General features: G+C 37.1%; 1 protein-coding gene across 1 annotated transcript; it reads left to right on the forward strand.

Annotated features, from left to right (window-relative positions):
* enpp2 (ectonucleotide pyrophosphatase/phosphodiesterase 2) lies at positions 1–16,542 on the forward strand. Its single transcript, XM_043261669.1, has 11 exons — positions 1–115; positions 508–610; positions 6,129–6,284; positions 6,459–6,584; positions 6,943–7,003; positions 7,418–7,515; positions 8,055–8,134; positions 8,326–8,445; positions 9,341–9,396; positions 10,420–10,483; positions 16,486–16,542. Exons 1-11 carry the CDS (start codon positions 98–100, stop codon positions 16,540–16,542), a joined length of 939 nt encoding a protein of 312 aa, XP_043117604.1. The 5' UTR covers positions 1–97.
* Positions 16,543–18,930: the final 2,388 nt, after the last annotated feature.

Below are 18,930 nucleotides of genomic sequence, written 5' to 3' on the forward strand. Positions count from 1 at the left end.
TTCATGTTTCCTGGTGTGAGGGTAAAGTACAAGGGAATATAGTGCCGTAATTTGAGTACTCAGTGTAGCAGAGAGTCGGGGACCAGACACATCAACCATGCTGCAACTGAAATGGGTAAGGCAAGATGGTTTTGGTAATCGGTAACGCTTACGTTATTCTGTTAAACTTCTTACAAAGACTTTTTATGCATTTTTATAGATATAATTAATATAACTATAACTTTTTCTTGTTTGTTTAATTAGTACCAGAATACGGCTATAAAGGTATTTTAGTGGCAGCTGCAAATATTTATATTCGACTGTTTGAAAATCGTTCCTCTTGGTCGCAGACGTAAAAGTTAAGTCTAATAGGCATGCTATTGCATTTTCTCGAACGTCCTGTGTTGGAATATGTGAAGTGGTGCGCATTTTACATTTCAGTCAAAAAGTTAAATGAGGTGAATTTGCTTTATCTTTTACCATGTATTCTGCGATATGTGTCTTCTCTCACGGTGTGTCCGTATGCAGGTATTCTCCGTATTATATCTTTTTTCGCGGTGCCCTGAGTGTGAGGCGTATGTGGTCAGACGGTCCGGCAAGGCAGGATCATCGGATGAGTCTTTCACTGCATGTGGTTTTTATATTGTTATACCAGAATGTGTTTATGCAAGAATATGTGTGCTCAATGTATGAATTATTATTACATTTACGCCGTGTGCAATCAATAACAAACATGAAAGTGGTTGCAGGGCAATTTACAACTTGGGTATGGGTTTAATACTAAATGTGCATTCAGTATGCTAATTAAAACGTATAAGGACATACATTTTAAAAATAGTTTTCAGTGGTATAATACTATTATCTAGACTATCTGTTTTATTATACATTTGAGGATCACGCATCTAGGCGTAACACAATATGGAGTGTTGTCGGAGTTGCTAGAACTACTACCTAAGGTATCTGCGTTAGCGGCCTTTTTTTCTGTGGGCTGCTGTTCATAAGTGGTCTGCCATATTGGATACACAGATCAAGAATGAACTACGTAATCCAAAATAACTCAAATGCAGTTTAACTTAATTTTTGCAAATAATCTCTTCATATATATATCTCTTCATATATAATAATTTATTTATTTATTTATTTATTTTTTATTTTATTTATTTTTTTCATGGGGAACTCCAAATTACTTTCTTTTGATTACATATTCAAAACATTCATACATTTCATCTTGAGCAATCTGTTGAATATAATGAAAAATTTTAGGCATAACTGCTTTAAACCTTGCTTTTATCTAGATGATCGATTACACACTTTCTGGTTAATATGCGTTCAGACAATAAAAAAAATAGAATTTTTTTTTAAAGGACTTCAAATTTATGAATGTACAATAATGATGATGTGTATGAGCGCATATAATAGCTGTACTTACCTTCAGGCTATTTTACAGTTTACATTATTTGATTTGAGTTCATTTTTATGTGTATTTTTCTTGACAGTACTGCTTATATGGTCTGTTTTTATACATGAGGCCAATAGGCCTTTTTCACAAAAATAGGAAATTATGTTATGATATTAGTTCCGTTATAGGTCCGCGCCTATTATGTCAGTATTCCCTTTTCTCAAATAACTCTTCTTCTGTTTTCTGTTTTGTCTGTTTTCCATGTTGTTGTTATATAATTTATAAAGAAATAACATTTTGTTGTTTGTCACTCATATGGCTGCTCAGATCACTGACTTGTGAGATCATGGACTTAATAATGGATAATGGATGGTTTTATTCTCTGTCTCCAGCAAAGCCCCTGTAAATTTGAGTCTATTATCTCAGTTTACTTAGTTATTTTCCCTCAGTCAAAGACACATTTCTTTATTAATAATAATAATAATAATAACAATAAGAAGAAGAATAGAAAAAAAAATCACACTCATAATGCGCAGCCAGCACCAAACAGACAGAATTGCAAAGCAAACTGAATTATAACTGCCTCTATTTAAAACTTTTTTTTTTTTTTTTTTTTTAATGAGCCAAGCTGACAAAACAGTTAATTGTGAAATGTTCTTTTGTAGAGTACAATACTTATGGGGTAGTTCAGGCATTTTCATAGGATATAATTTGTAAAAACAGACTTCTGAAATTCATTCATATTAAGTATGGTCACTGTTGTCGCATGTAGGACCTGGACCTCCACATCCACCATCTTCTCCAAGATTGTCTAAGACCAGCCATCTGGACAGTTGCTGCAACAATCTGTTGCCTTAACCAAAAAATGTTTGCTCAATGTCAGAAGCCATCCTATGTGGTGGTGGGGTTATAGTATGAGTAGGCGTATGTTATGAACAGTGAACACCGGGTCATTTTATTCATGGCATTTTGAATTCTCAAAGATAACTCGATGAGATCCTGAGGCCCATCACCTCATGTTGCAGCATGATATTGCACAGCCCTATGCTGTAAGGATCTGTACACAATTTCATGAAGCTGAAAACATCCCAGTTCTTGCATGGCCAGCATACTCACAGGACATGTCATCCTTTGAGCATGTTTGGGATGCACTTAAAAAAGATGAAAACAATCTGACTCCATGGTATAATGAAAACACACACACCCTAAAAGAGCAGCCCAGAAAATGGAGCGCAGGTGGAGAAAAAGTAAATTAGAAGTATTTCATATTGCCTGGCGGGAGAGTATCCTGTCATACAGAAAAGCATTAAAAATTAAAAATTGCAAGATCTTTTCATCTCTTTTAGAAGAAAACAAACACAACCCCCGGTATTTATTCAATATTGTAACTAAATTAACAAATAATTAAACGTTAACAGGTGCTAACATTCCCCAAGAGTATAGAAGTAATGACTTCATGAGTCATGAATTCTTTACTTCTAAGATTGATACCATCAGAGATAAAATTGTAACTATGCAGCCATCAACTACAGTTTCACATCAGATAGTGAGCTTTAGATCCCCTGAGGAAAAATTACACTCATTCTCTATTGTAGGAGAAGAAGACTTATACAAACTTAGCAACGTACTAAACCAGCAACATGTATGTTAGACCCTATTCCATCTAAACTATTAAAAGATTTGCTTCCAGATGTCATAGATCCTATCGGGCCTGGTTGGCTCATGGGACTCCTGAGGCAGCTGACAGGTACCCGGTGGGCCAAGCGGACCGCTGGCCGGGTGGTTGTGCAGCTCAAAAAACTCGGGTCTGGGAGGAGTTCAGGGAGGCCATGGAAAATGACTATCGGACGGCCTCAAAGAGGTTCTGGCAAACCGTCAGAGCGCCTCAGAAAAGGGAAGCAGTGCCCTGCCAACACCATATACAGTGCTGGTGGGAACCTGCTAACCTCGACTGGGGATATTGTCGGGCGGTGGAAGGAATACTTTGAGGACCTCCTCAATCCCGCCAACTCGTCTTCCACTGAGGAGCAGAGGCCGGGGACCTGGGGGGACTCGACCATCACCCTGGCTGAGGTCACTGAGGTTGTTGAGAAGCTCCTCGGTGGCAAGGCACCAGGTGTGGATGAGATCCGCCCGAGTACCTCAGGTCTCTGGATGTTGTAGGGCTGTCTTGGTTGACACGCCTCTGACACACGGGGACAGTGCCTCTGGACTGGCAGACCGGGGTGGTGGTTCCTCTTTAAGAAGAAGGGGGGACCGGAGGGTGTGCTCCAACTATAGGGGATCACACTTCTCAGCCTCCTGGGAAAGTCTATGCCAGGGTACTGGAGAGGAGAATCCGTCCGATAGTTGAACCTCAGCTTTAAGAGGAACAATGCTGGTTTCGCCCTGGACATGGAACACTAGACCAGCTCTATACCCTCTTCAGGATGCTGGAGGGTTCCTGGGAGTTTGCCCAACCAGTCCACATGTGTTTTGTGGATTTGGAGAAGGCATTCGACCGGGTTCCTCGTGAGTGTCCTGTGGGGGGTGCTCTGGGAATATGGGGTAAGGGGCCCTTTGCTATGGGCTGTCCGATCCCTGTATGATCAGAGCAGGAGCTTGGTTCGCATTGCCGGCATTAAGTCAGACTTGTTCCCAGTGCATGTTGGACTCCGACAGGGCTGCCCTTTGTCACCGGTCCTGTTCATTATTTGTATGGACAGGATTTCTAGGCGCAGCCGGGGGCCGGAGGGGGTCTGGTTTGGTGACCACAGAATAGCTACTCTGCTTTTTGCTGATGATGTTGTTCTGTTGGCTGCATCTGGCCAAGACCTACAGTGTGCGCTGGGGCGGTTTGCAGCTGAGTGTGAAGCGGCTGGGATGAGAATCAGCACCTCTAAGTCTGAGGCCATGGTTCTCAGTCGGACAAGGGTGGCTTGCCCCCTTCAGGTTGGTGGGGAGTTCCTGCCTCAGGTGGAGGAGTTTAAGTATCTTGGGGTCTTGTTCACGAGTGAGGGAAGGATAGAACAAGAGATCGACAGCTTCTGCAGTAATGCGGTCGCTGTACTGGTCTGTCATTGTGAAGAAGGAGCTGAGCCGCAAGGCGAAGCTCTCGATTTACCGGTCGATCTTCGTTCCTACTCTCACCTATGGTCATGAGCTTTGGGTCATGACCGAAAGGACGAGATCCCGGATACAAGCGGCCGAAATAGGTTCCTCCCTTAGAGATAGAGTGAGGAGTTCAGTCACTCGGGAGGAGCTCGGAGTAGACCCGCTGCTCCTCCACATCCTCCAGAGAGGCCAGCTGAGGTGGCTCGGGCATCTGTTCCGGATGCCTCTCGGACGCCTCCCAAGGGAGGTGTTCGGGCATGTCCCACGGAGGAGGCCCCGGGAAGACCTAGGACACGCTGGAGGGACTATGTCTCTCGGCTGGCCTGGGAGCGCCTCGGTGTTCCCCCGGAAGAGCTGGAGGAAGTGTCTGGGGAGAGGGGAGTCTGGGCGTCCCTGCTTAGACTGTTGCCCCCGCGACACGGCCCCGAATAAGCAGAGGAAGAAGAAGAAGAAGAAGCTTCCAGATGTCATAGATCCTATTTTGACCATTATTAATTTATCATTGTCATTAGGATATGTTCCCAAAACATTCAAACTGGCTGTAGTTAAGCCTCTTATTAAGAAACCACATCTTGAACCCAAAGACTTAGTAAATTACAGACCAATCTCTAATCTTCCTTTTCTGTCAAAGATAAGGTAGTATCCTCACAACTGTATTCCTTTTTAGAAAAAAAATGGTATCTGCAAGGATTTCCAATCAGGTTTTAGACCGTACCATAGTACTGAGACTGCTCACATTAGAGTTTCTAATGACCTGCTTCTATCATCGGATGATGCATTGGCTGCTCTCTTAAATTCTTCATCATCAGTTAGGAACCTAGGTGTGCTGTTTGACAGCAATCTTTCCTTCAAAAACCATGTTTCCAGCATCTCTAAAACGTTTTTCCATCTTAAAAATATATCTAAATTACGAACTATGCTTTCAACCTCTAATGCAGAAATATTAATTCATGTGTTTATGACCTCGAGGTTAGATTATTGTAATGCTTTATTGGGTGGTTGTTCTGCATGCTTGATAAACAAACTTCAGCTTGTCCAAAACGCAGCAGCTAGAGTCCTTACTAGAACTAGGAAGTATGATCATATTAGCCCGGTTCTGTCAACACTGCACTGGATCCCTATCAAACATCGGATAGATTTTAAAATCGTATTACTTACATACGCAAAATCATTGAAGTGGAGTGGAGCAACATTCCACAGGTTACAATCAACTGTTTCTCAAATTTTGAGAGGCTGTCCACAATAAAAGGCCAAAGACCCACTTGTGCAATCATGTCTAATCAGCATCTTGATATGCCACACACGAGTTCAGACTGCACTTTTAGCCCTGATTTTGACTCCGTGAGAGGTTTTGATGATCATGTCAGTTGATATATGTTGGTAGTAATGCGATGCAAGGAACATTCAAATAAGACCACTTTTGTTGCCCCTTTAGCTTGTGTTTGAAATATTGGCTTTGCTCTAACTAAGCCAATATTAAGATTTTAACTCCCTTATGTCTTCAGCTTCAGAGCAGAGCACTTATGAATGTTTGCACCAACATTTTATAAAGTTAGCCTTTTTGGTGATGTGTGTTGTTAGATTTAAAATCTCTAATCTCAAATCTTTTATGTTCTATGTCTCTTCCTCTTCCTTAAACTTGATTCGGTCCTCGAAGTTCTTTCTGACTATCCATTTAACAGCCTGTCAGGTTCCTGCAAAAACAGATGCTTTGAACTAGTGGAAAGCGAACCCCCAAACTGTCGCTGTGACAACCTGTGTAAAACATACAGTACCTGTTGCCCCGACTTTGATGAACACTGCCTGAAAACAGGTAAGGTTTTTCCTTTTAATTGGGATATATAAAAATGTCTGAGGCTGAGGAAGTAATACTTGTACCAGGCTCTGTAACAGTTTCATTTTAATTTCACATGGCTTAGGTTTTATGTTTAAGAAGTGTGTGTGTGTGTGTTTTGTTGTTGTTGTTATTGTTGTTTTGTTTCCTTAGCTGGGGGCTTTGAGTGCAGTAAAGACCGCTGTGGTGAAACTCGCAATGAACAGCATGCCTGTCACTGCTCAGAGGACTGCATGGCTAAAGGAGACTGTTGCACCAACTACAGGTCTCTCTGCAAAGGTATGCTTTGAGTGTTTCTGCAAACTGGAAAAATAAAAAGTATTTGCAGTTTTTTAATGTAATTAGTATAATGTTTATCAGAAATAATTTAATGTAGAAGTTTTAGAATGTTTTGATTTAAGTGGCTATCACCCATTACTGGTATTTTTGATTTGTGTTTGTTATATTTGATTGATTTTGATTTGATAGAGTGTGTATAATCCATATGGGGATGGGAAGATGGTTAATAACTTCCAGTCAAGTTCTTAAGAGCTTTTACCCAGACTACTACAATCATAAGAGTGGGGTCTGGCATGTTTGTGTATATGAAGAAATGTGTCCCGTCACCTCATGTTGTATGACTTCCTCCGTGTATTAGGGGACATTCCCTGGTTGCAGGAAGAGTGTGAAGAGATTAAAAACCACGAGTGTCCAGCCGGGTGAGAGACAATTGTGATTTCAGTAACAAACATCACTAAACTTTTTATATTCAACACCAAGTCCACCACACTTATATCTTAGGTCACAGCTGTACTTTACATACTAAAAGACAAGGAAATGTTTATGTATTTAATGCTGTGAAGTGCTGAATAATGGCAAACACTATTAAAAGAGTTAAGATAGATACTGGGCTTCTGTTTGACCAAAAACCTTATTGGGAGGACTGGCTGATTAACACAATTAATGTTAATGTGTTTTTAGAACCTAATCATATTAATAGTCAAAGGTTGTTATAAAAAGAGCAAATGAAAGACTTATCTGTCAACTATTGATTAGGACAAATATAAGCAAAAAATATACATTTTTAATTTAGTTTGTAACTGAAGAATTAATGTTTATTTCTGTGTATCTAGGTTTGTTCGGCTGCCTATCATCATGTTGTCTGTTGATGGCTTTCGTGCATCTTACATGAAAAGAGGAAGCATGGTGATCCCCAATATTGAGAAACTTAGTAAGACTTATGTTTTGTCAACAAACATAACATAAACAAAATCAACAAACTGAATAAATACTAAGCTGTCAGTCCGTTGAGAAAATATAAAATGTATTACACAATATATATATTCATCAAAAATAAATACCAATTAGTTGTACATAACAGAATTTGCTGAGACGGTATGTATGTGGATAGTTATACTATCTAACTTTATTTAGGGAGTTGTGTGATAATGTAGTTTATTTATAAAAAGTCAAGCAGTTGTGGACATTATGGTGCTTCTTCAATATTTTTGTGTGTTTGGAATTGACAGCAAGTTGTAATTTCGATAAATAATCTTAAGTAATAAAATGCTGATTTAACACCCTAAACACTAGCCAACAGTCTACAACAAACCTTTTTCTGTGATTTGTCTGAGACCCTAAATTTACTACAGGAAAACTCAATTTTTAGGCACAATCTTGTTCAAACAATAAGTTCATGTATTCCACCTGTGCTAAATTAACAATTTATTGTACTAAACGAATGCCTAATGATTGACATTTCTGTTATAGGATCATGTGGAACTCACGCACCATACATGAGACCTGTGTACCCCACCAAAACCTACCCAAATTTGTATACAATTACAACAGTATGTAATAAATGTGTTCTTTGTTACATTTTACAAGTTTTTTAAGACTTTTTTTGTAGGATTCAAATTCTACAAAAGTGGTGTTCATATTAGAACTTAGAAAGCACCACTCTACATGATAATATTTCTGTTGCCTGCTAAACCATGTGATGTGAACCTATTTCTTATGATTTTTTTTTTCTTTGCATTAGGGTCTTTATCCTGAGTCGCATGGAATTGTGGGTAACTCGATGCATGACCCTGGCTTTGAGGCCAATTTTAACATTCGTGGGAAGGAAAAGCTTAAGCATCGATGGTGGGGAGGACAACCTGTGAGTTTTTTTCTCAAATGGCACTACACATCACCTCAAAACATCATGGTGCAGTACTGGGAAAAAACTTATAATTAAAAGGATGAATTGATCAAAATCTGCTGCCATCTAGCAGGATGACAAAGATGAAATGAGGTGGACATTTCAGTGAGACAATAATAAAAAGTAAAGCTGTTAGAATTGCCCAGCCAATCACCTGACTTGAATCCAATAAAAAGTTTAGAGTTCATAAAAGAGGCCCATGAAACCTTCAAGATTGATGTTTGATGTTTGTTCAGATGTGGTTTTGGCCCATTCTTCCACACAATGCATACAAAGAGTTTCTCCGTACAGTACATCTTGAAACTGTACTAAAATCTGGTACTTAAAAATCTGACAGAGTAGTAAATTGCAGTTTAATACTTTTTTTTTCCCTGGGTCATTCATTCTATTACACAGAACTTAATTTCTGAACTAATTTGTATTGCAAGAAATGAGAAAATTATAAGTAGTATCTAAGGGCACAAGTGTTCTAAAACTGTAAGAAGATCATCTGCATAATGTTTTTTTAGATCTTTTGCAAGCTACATGAAAACAAAGAGGACATCTCTAACACATCTGTCAGCTATTAACCCAACAGCTGGAGCCAATTTTCAGTTTTCACTGAACTTTATTTTTCTTCTGGCTGATTCTATACTCTACTGACAGAGCTGTGACGGTAAATGAGGCCATCATAGATGGAACTTATCCAGTCTTGTCGCAGTTTTGCCAAAACATGTGAAAATGAACCAACACACAGAACAATAGTCTCTTATATCCCTAGAAATTGTTTAGTTTGATATGAATAAATGGATTTTTACCAAAAAGACTCAGAACAACACGTTTGGTTTGATACCTGTTTTTCTTCCATTTCTAGATCTGGATAACAGCAGTGAAACAGGGAGTAAAGGCTGGTACGTTTTTCTGGCCAGTGTAAGTCAACATGATCCAAACTCAAATGCAAACAATGTTTGAAGGTAGTTTAAAGTCACATGATTTAAAATCAAGTTTTTAAATAATGTGGCCTATCGAGGAGTGCACATTAGTGCCATTTCATGATTTCAGCTTGGTGGATGTTTAAATGTGTGAAAAAAAATCCTATATATTTATAGTAAATGAGGACTTTTCAAATCTATGGACCATAATGTCATGGAGACATGCAGGTGGGCATGTGGGCTAGTAAAACAAACACCTACAATAACCACAAAGCTTTGACAATTTTTATCCACAGACAAGAATAACTTATATTTTCTTAAAATGACATGAAAATCTAGTTATACAGCTGGCAAAAGTACTTTGTTTTATGAAATCTTGAAATTTTGGCTTGGAGGAAATCGTGAATATTTTTGTTCTGATGTGCTCTCTGGCAAGCCCTACACCTGCCTAGAAGTGAAACACAAAGTTTCCCTCATTGACATTCACAGAGGGCCTTCAGACTGCATTTTCACTTGTACTTAGAGACAGCCTGAACTGGTTTGCTAGTAATTTGTGAGAAAAAATTTCAACATACATGAAAGGCACTTTTCAGCTGCATACCAAATTCACAGAAGGGCAAAGTGCTTTCAGGACTACTTCCTTTGGCCCCAAACCATGATTGAGGAGGCCTGTGCTTAGTACATAAATTTACTGAACATTAATACAACTGGACAGGTCAGAATGAGTGGAGTTAGTAGTGGAGAGATTGATTGAGATAATCTTTCTAAGCTTTCCTGTTTCCTTGGTATCTTACATAAGACTATTTTAAGACTCTTATGAACTTATACTTCTATATCTGCAGGTGTTAAACTTAAAGGTTTGCCTAATTGTACTGCCCTGTTGATTCTTTCACACACACATATATATATATACATATTAGTGTGTCTGTGTGTATATATACACTTTAAATAGCTATATATTTCAGGTTATATACATGTAATGTACAAGAATGTAATGTACAAATGTGTTTTTCATTAACAGTGGCATTCCAATGGAAAGGAGAGTTCTGACCATGTTGCAATGGCTTCATCTTCCGCATTCAGAGGTCAGTATGTACTTAGTTGGGGTTTGGTACGAACCCGGGTACCAGTATGGCACTGGTTCCTAAGTAATCAGTATGTACAGAACCGAATCAGAACACATATTTTGGTGGCTCATGTCAGTGCCATGCTTGAATGACAAACCCAACAAATCTTTGTAGTATAGCACGTGTGTTTGTGTGTTTTAACTTGCATAACTTTAACATAAGGGCATCAGAGGAGCATGTGAATGCAGTGAATTACACTTTTGCCCTGATGGCAGCAGATAGCCTTTTGTTATCTAGCTAAAGTTAAGCTGAACATGCTTCAATTAAAATTCCTAAAGCTAAACTTCACTTGTATTCCCATTTTAAACCTGTTGTTTAACAAAAGAGATTATTGTAACCTTTTTATTCCAAAATACCAGTCCGATGCTTCCTTTTGTAATCTATTGTAGCTTTTTGTGACAGAATGATGCAAAAAATGTTCTATAGGCTATTGGTAAAAAAATACATAGAGAGATTAATTGAATAACAGTGATAAATGATACATTTTGAGGTTATAGTGTTAATGGCCAGTCTGTCCTTTTTGGAGAAAATTGTATGTATTGTTTTTTTTTGTTTTGTTTTTCGTTTTAAGGTTAATGAGGTTATCTTAACAGTCACAGTGAGTTTGTTTACATGGACTCTCTTAATGTGATTTATAATGAGATTTTAACAATATTGCGATTTTTAATTCATGTAAAATGCGTTGTAATTATGTGTTTTTCCTCGTCCATTCTAAACTGTGTTTTTTAAAAATGCACATGTGCATATACAGCTAAGGAAACCCAGGAGTATGACGATAGAGGGAACCCGCGACAAAGCATAATGATAGCGAACCAAAAAAATAATAAATTGGTCAATATGTGCCATGTTCAATATAGCAGCATCAGAGAGATCTTTGATAAGTAAAATGACATGATAATGGCCTATGTTGTTGAACTTGCGTGGTACAAACAACGGAGATGCGACAATGTTCAAAAAAGTTTACTAATTTGGCTAGTTTGTATCCAGAACAATGCATTGTACTATGGTGCTTAATCAGCTGGCTATGTTGTTGTTCGGGAAACTACTCACAACTTTTATGAACATGGTTGCATCTCTGTCGCAATGTTTACAATGAACCTATAAAAATACATAATTTAATTGCATTTTATGTTAATACAATAAATAACTAATCTTGTGACGGGGGGAAGAATCACACAACAAGGATAGACATTTACATTTACATTTAGTCATTTTGCAGACGCTTTTATCCAAAGCGACTTACAATTGAGAGTACAACAGCGATTCATTTTTTGAGAGACAAACAGACAGAGTAAGTGCTTATATCACCCAGTCACAGGAGTGTTCAAATTAGTACATGCCAGAAGGAAGGAATAAACAAGGGGAGGAAAAGTGAGACAGAGACAGTGAGTATATATATATATATATATATATATATTTTTTTTTATGATGAGGTCAGGTATTGCTGAAAGATGTGAGTTTTCAGCAGTTTCTTAAAGATTGACAGAGATCCAGCATTCCGGATATGCGGGAAGATCGTTCCACCAGCCAGGAACAGAGAAGCGAGAAAGTTCTGGAGAGTGATTTCGAGCCTCTTTGAGATGGTACCACTAGGCGTCAGCTCAAGCTAGCAGATCTCAGACTTCTAGAGGTGTGTAGATTTGTAATAGTGAGTGGAAGTAGACCGGTGCCGAGTCTGTGGTTGTTCTATATGCAAGCATCAGTGCCTTGAACTTGATGCGAGCTGCAATAGGTAGCCAATGTAAGGAGATAAAGAGAGGTGTAACATGGGTTCTCTTGGGCTCATTGAATACCAGCCGTGCTGCTGCATTCTGAATCATTTGTAGAGGTTTTATTGTGTTTGATGGAAGTCCAGCCAGAAGAGCATTGCAGTAGTCCAGTCTAGAAATGACAAGGGCCTGGACAAGTACCAAGGTTATTTTAGGGCTTTTGCAATCAAAATACTTTCTGCCCCCTTTCTATTTGTCACCTTTCACTTCTCAGCAAAATCCCAATTTCATGTGCAACTCAGTAAAATTAAGTAACCTTTTACAATTTTTGTTGTAAGTGTGACTTCATGTAGCACCAGGTCCTGGAGAAACATTGTCTCATTTCACTATGCACTGCACAGCTATATGTAGTTAAAAATGACAATAAAAAGCCACTTGACTTGACTAACCTGTATGCATGAACAGGTCAAATGCACACACAAAATGTGGCAAAATTCCCTTATTGCTCTAGACAAGTGTCTTGCACAGAGCTCAGGAAGTGCAGGGGCGAAGCAATGTTGCTAGGGCACTATCTGTGGCCCAGGAGTGGACTACATTGAGCCGAAAGGGCACTTTAGCATAAGCAATTAAAGGGACATGTGCACTTTTGACCATTGAGGCATGCAGGTTACACGATTTTAATGATTTACATGTGAAATTGGGCTTTTTATGGATTTGAGTGAAAGAATCAAAAAGTATTTTGATTAATTGCACAGCTCCTAAAATAACATCTTATGACAAACAACAAAACTGTGTGTACTGATAAGCAACTCGGTCCATGTTGGCACCAGAGCATGTGAGGGCATGCACGGCATAAGCAAAACGCTCTGCTAATTTTTCCGCTCACACTCATGAGTAAACCAAATCCTGTTCGATCACACTGTGACATTTTCACCAGTAGGCCTAATTGTGTTTTTTTTTTTTTTTTTATAAGAAATTCTTGAACAATGTCGCAATTTGAAGTTAAAATAAAAGAAATGTATATGATATGTTTTAGGGTGATTTTTCAGCTAGCACATAATTTACATTTAAAATTAGCCTATTAAATTTAAAAATGTCTTGTTATTTATTTAATTTTTTTAAGTAGCTTTTCTAAATAATTAAAACAATAACTGAAAAAGTAGGCTATATTTCATTTCCATCAGGCCTTCTAATAAACTGGTGTTTTGAGTCTTGATACTTTTGCATCCATTTTTTTTTTTTTAAGCAACAAACATTTTCATTATTCAAAATTCCTATTTCATAAAAAAATCATAATGATCTTTTTTCATATGTAAATGCTAAGTTTCTATACAGACATTTTCTTGCTGACATAGTGTAGCTGCTTTATGAAACCATTTAGGCCTAGCATCAATATTATGATCTTAATATTTCATTCTTAAAATTATTAGATAGCCCATTTCTTTGCAGATAACTGTATCCTGGGAGGTGGGAATGAAACAAAAGCAAAAGAAGTTTTGTTTAAACAGAAGGAACTTTTGTGAAAGTATGTAGTGTCACAAGTTGAAGAATCATGCACCAGAGGTGCACAAACAAAAACCCAGAAAGGTGGTTTTATTTACAATGGTGTCAGAAAAACAGTGCAAAACGTCCAAACTGTGTCTTGGTGCTTGTAGTTCTCTTTGTCTCTTTTTTTAGTTCAGTGGGTCCATGCTGTGATTACGTGGGGCTGATCAGTCACACTGTGCTGTTTGGAGGAACAAGACAAGCATTGATCTCTACTCTTGAAAGACCATGCTCTCCTACTGGCGTGCCTCACGAGATTTGGTTGCCAGTTCTAGATGAGGTGCAGCTGTGACTGATCAGCTGGTGATGGTGCGGTCAGGTGCTCTCGTTGTTTCCCAGGGAGACACTGATTGATCCTGGGACACACCATCACAGTAGGCTAAATGGGGCTGCATTTCAGCTGAGTTTTGCCACTTTGGTGGAAACAACAGGAGAGTGCTCCCATGGCTGTCAAAGAGAGCAGCTTGATGGCTTCTATTTACCTGCCAGCAGCAGCAACATTTTATAGTGCGTGCCGTCAGCAGCTGAAGAGTTCTGAGTTGCCATCTCCTCATTAGATGCGCTTTTTAGAGAAAATCTTTACAGATTATGACGATGATTGATGTTTTGTTTTTGATTGGTTTTATTTATTTTTATTGATTTAAGTAGCCTAATAGTAAAGCTTTCTATTTATTTTATCTGTGAATGCTAACAATGATGAAACAGATGAAATTACCTACATGTCATAGTTATCTTTAATTTATAAAAAGTATATGAAAAGTATGAGTATGTACAGCACTCAATGTTTAGTTGGGGCTCCTTTTGCCTGAATTACTGCAGCAATATGGCTTGGCATGGAGTCCATCAGTCTGTGGCACTGCTCAGGTGTTATGAGAGCCCAAGTTATGAGAGCCCACTCTTTTTGCGTGGTTGGGTCTGGTATATATCACATCTTCCTCTTCACAATACCCCATAGATTTTCTATGGGGATAAGCTGTCAGTGAGTTTGCTGACCAAATAAGAACAGGGATTCCATGGTCCTTTAAAACTAGGTACTGGTAGCTTTGGCACTGTGTGTGCCGGTATGCAGGTGCCAAGTCCTGTTGGAAAAATGAAATCTGCATCTCCATAAAGTTGGTCAGCAGCAGGAAACATGAAGTGCTCTAAAACCTCTTGGTATTTGGCTGCACTGACCTTGGACTTCAGAAAACACAGTTTTTGTCTATAGCCCAGGCAAGATGCTTCTGACGCTGTCTGTTGTTCAAGAGTGAATTGACACAAAGGAATGCGACAGCGAGAAACCCATGTCTTGCATCTCTGACTGTGCATAGTGACTCTTGAATGTGAATCTAATCTTTGTGAATTTCCCCACATATTTGAATGGTTTTGTTTAACAATCCTCTCCAATGTGCAGTTATCCTATTGCTTGTACTTTATATATATATATATATATATATATATATATATATATATATATATATATACATATATATATATATACATATATATATATACACATATATATATACATATATATATATATATATACATATACATATATATATATATATATACAACACATATATATATATATATATATATATATATAAAAATTCTACCACATGTTTTCCTTCCCTTCACCTCTCTAATGTGCTTGGACACAGAGCTCTGTGAACAGCCAGCCTCTTTTTGCAATGACCTTTTGTGTCTTGCCCTCCTTGTCACAAGGTATCAGTGGTCGTCTTTTTGGACAACTGTGAAGTCAGCAGTCTTCTCCATGATTGTGTAGCCTACAGAACTAGACTGTGAGACCATTTAAAGACCTTTGCATGTGTTTTGGAGTTAATTAGCTGTTTAGAGTGCGGCACCAAATGTCTTCACTATTGAACCTTTTCAAAATATTCACATTTTCTGAGATACTGAATTTGGGGGTTTTTCAGTTATATCATCAAATTAAAAGAAATAAACATTTGAAATATATCAGTCTGTGTGTAATGAATAATTATATTAATATACAAGTTTCACTTTTGAATAGAAATACCTTTAGTGAAATACCTTTTTTGATGATAGTCTAATTATACGACCATGCAAAATTGACATTGCTGTTAAACCATTTCCAATCTTCAATTTTTCTGCTTTTCCTGCAGTTTCCTGGATGTGCGCTGCTGAGCTATCTGTTGAATTTGAACCACTTAATTTTTGGAAACTAATTTGTAAAGTGAAACTATACACTACTTAAAAATGCAAGTCCTGTAAAAACAATGCATTAAAATGTAAGCACTATTAATTGCAATGCATTTTTTTATTTTTTTGATTTGTGAAATTCAAGCTTTGTTTTAAAATACATTTGGCATTAATTTTGTTGAGACCAGGGTTGAGAAACAATAGGTTAAGGCCCTGATATACCTCAAACAAGCTTCTTTTTGTTATTTGTCTGAGGGCAAAAGAAATTTGAAAAGTGACTGTTTACTGTTTCAGAACATTATGCCCCCATTTTTTTTTTTTTTTTTTTTTTTTTTTTGAGCTGGTTCGGCCTGATTTTGTTCAAAAGTATGTCATTTTAGTTTGTTCTTCAAACAAAATCGAAGTATATTGTAGTTATTAGACTTTGCCAAATAGTAACTTATACTATTGCAGTAGTACATAAGTATCATTGTGTTTAAATTTATTTTGTAGCTTTTATTTTTCTTTTATTATTGATTAAAAGTAACAGGTGTCTGTTTTTGCAGGCCATATGTTTATGCAATGCATTCTGAACAGCTGATTCCTATAGGCACAAACTAGGACCTCACAGCATTGGAGTAAACAGAATCTACAATAATTACTTAGACCAATGGACGTTGTCACACTTGCTTCAGTCAAACACTTACTCACATAAACATACATGATCAAGCTGCAAGTGCACACAGTAAAGCAAACAAATTCAGCCCAAATACAAGACTCACTTCTATAAACATTATTATGGCTGGCTGTGTTGAGTTAAATTTTTAAGCAACCATCGAATTTCCTCAATACTAGAGTAAATACATCTTGTTCTGTAAATAAAGTGGTTAATCTGTAAATAAAGGCGATACTAACGCTATTTATTTTTACACAGGTAACGGGTAATCTAATTTACTTCCCCGTTACAATGCCATTATCATTACTGATATTAAACTGCTGCTTTTACTATAATTATTATAGGCTCATCATAATGGATGCAGTGCATACCTGTATTTTGACGTTCCAATGGCTGTGAAGGTGCACGGTCAGCAATGCTTTTGACTCACACGCAAAGAAAGGTGCAGAGCTAGAGAGGCAAGGGGTCTTACACATAAAACAGAAGTGATACAACAACATGTAAACACTATTTTTGTTTGTATTTTTTCTGAATTCTTCAGCTTTTAAAAACTGCCAGCGGAAATTTATCTGGTAATGGGCCAAAGTAATCGCTAAGTATTATCTTATTGTCTATCACTCACCTATTGTCATCCCAGTCGTAATTTTTAGCAAATCCATAAACATGCAATGTGATTATTATTCATGAACCAAGCAGCTGCCATTAATCCTAAGTGCATTTTATATTGTTGATATTAGAATAATAATATTTTTTTATTATTGAAATGAAAATGTATTCATGGTTATTTTTAATTACTAAAGCTATATAAAGCTCTACTCAGTAGTGTAGTGTCCCTTTATTCAGTTAACATTTTATATTGGGAACATCCAAGTTATTTGACATATTTGAATGAAGTTACTTTCCTTCGTAATTAGATTATTTTTATGTTGTATTTGATGAAACTATTAACTAATTGCAATTTTTATAAGTAACATACCAACACTGCCAAACTGAGAGACTATTTAAGCTTTATTTAACTTATATACACTGATATATTGTGTTTGATTATATTTTGTTCCTTTTTTGTGCAGTGACACAGGAGATGAGTATATGATTCTGTAAAAACAACAAGCTGAAAACTATAAATATTTTATTTTAATCATTTTAACTGTTAGAGTTTATTTAATAAAATTGGTATTAAAAATTTGTTCGCAACCGTATATGTCAAGTTATCGATATCAAAGTTTTGAGACAATACCCAGCCCTACTTATAACATTTACTTCTTCCATAATGTGTGTGAAAAAGTTGGCTTGAAGCTAATTTTCAAATTTTAAGACTGTTGATGTTGCTAGTGTAACTTTGATGTTGAGTAACACAGGATGTTGTTTCCTTCTACAGCTAGACAGTGCACTGAAGGACATTGATAAGGTGATTGGACAGCTAATGAATGGCCTGAAACAGATGAACCTGCACCCCACTGTGTCAATATAATCTTGGTTTGAGACCATGGTACCACATTTAGACCTGGTTTTGGGTGTCTAGGGATGATACTATTTCATTTAAAATTCTAAATATTTGATTTATATTTTCTTCTTCAGGCATGGAGGAAGCTCATTGTGACTGCACAGAGTTCTCTGAGCTCCTACATGTCCAACACTGAGGGACATCATCCTAATTCCTGGGTCTTTGGGGAGAATCCGAGCCCGAAATCAAACAACTCTAAATGTGAGTAATTAAAAGGCAAAATGAGAATTTAGCCTGCCCCTGACCTAGTTGCATTCATGAAATCACAAGATTTTGTTTATCGATTGTTAAAATATTGTTTGTATGTAAAAATATATTTACATTATTTTATAAATTATTATTATTATTATTATTTTCTATATAAAACAGGTTTGGAATTTTTATCAAAATGCAATACTGCCTGTCTCAAATTTTTATTTTTTTGTCTGTCACTTAGGTTGTTGTGGTCAATTGGTTGATGTTAATTAAATGTCAAGTTGCTAAGTCAAATGCTCTCAAACACATTTTCTCTTGTGAGGACAGTTAGAATAAAGTGTACATTATTTTCAGGAATAAAAACAATTCAGTTTTACCTCTCTTTTTGTTTCTAGATGATGCCAAAGCAATTACTTAGCAAACCTTACGGTGAGTACCTTGCTTTTATAAAATACTATATTAGTAAAGTATAATGTAAATTTACAAAAGTATACAAAGGACGTGGTCCAAACATGCAAGGGTATTTTTATTTTAGAAAATTTCTTTATAAAAATCTGTCAAAATGCACATCATACCAACAGGTGGTGATATAATCTCAAACATAAAGCCATGTTTGCCAATCAAAAGCCTGAAA

This window comes from Puntigrus tetrazona, chromosome 16 (assembly GCF_018831695.1).
Source record: "Puntigrus tetrazona isolate hp1 chromosome 16, ASM1883169v1, whole genome shotgun sequence".
NCBI lineage: Eukaryota > Metazoa > Chordata > Actinopteri > Cypriniformes > Cyprinidae > Puntigrus > Puntigrus tetrazona.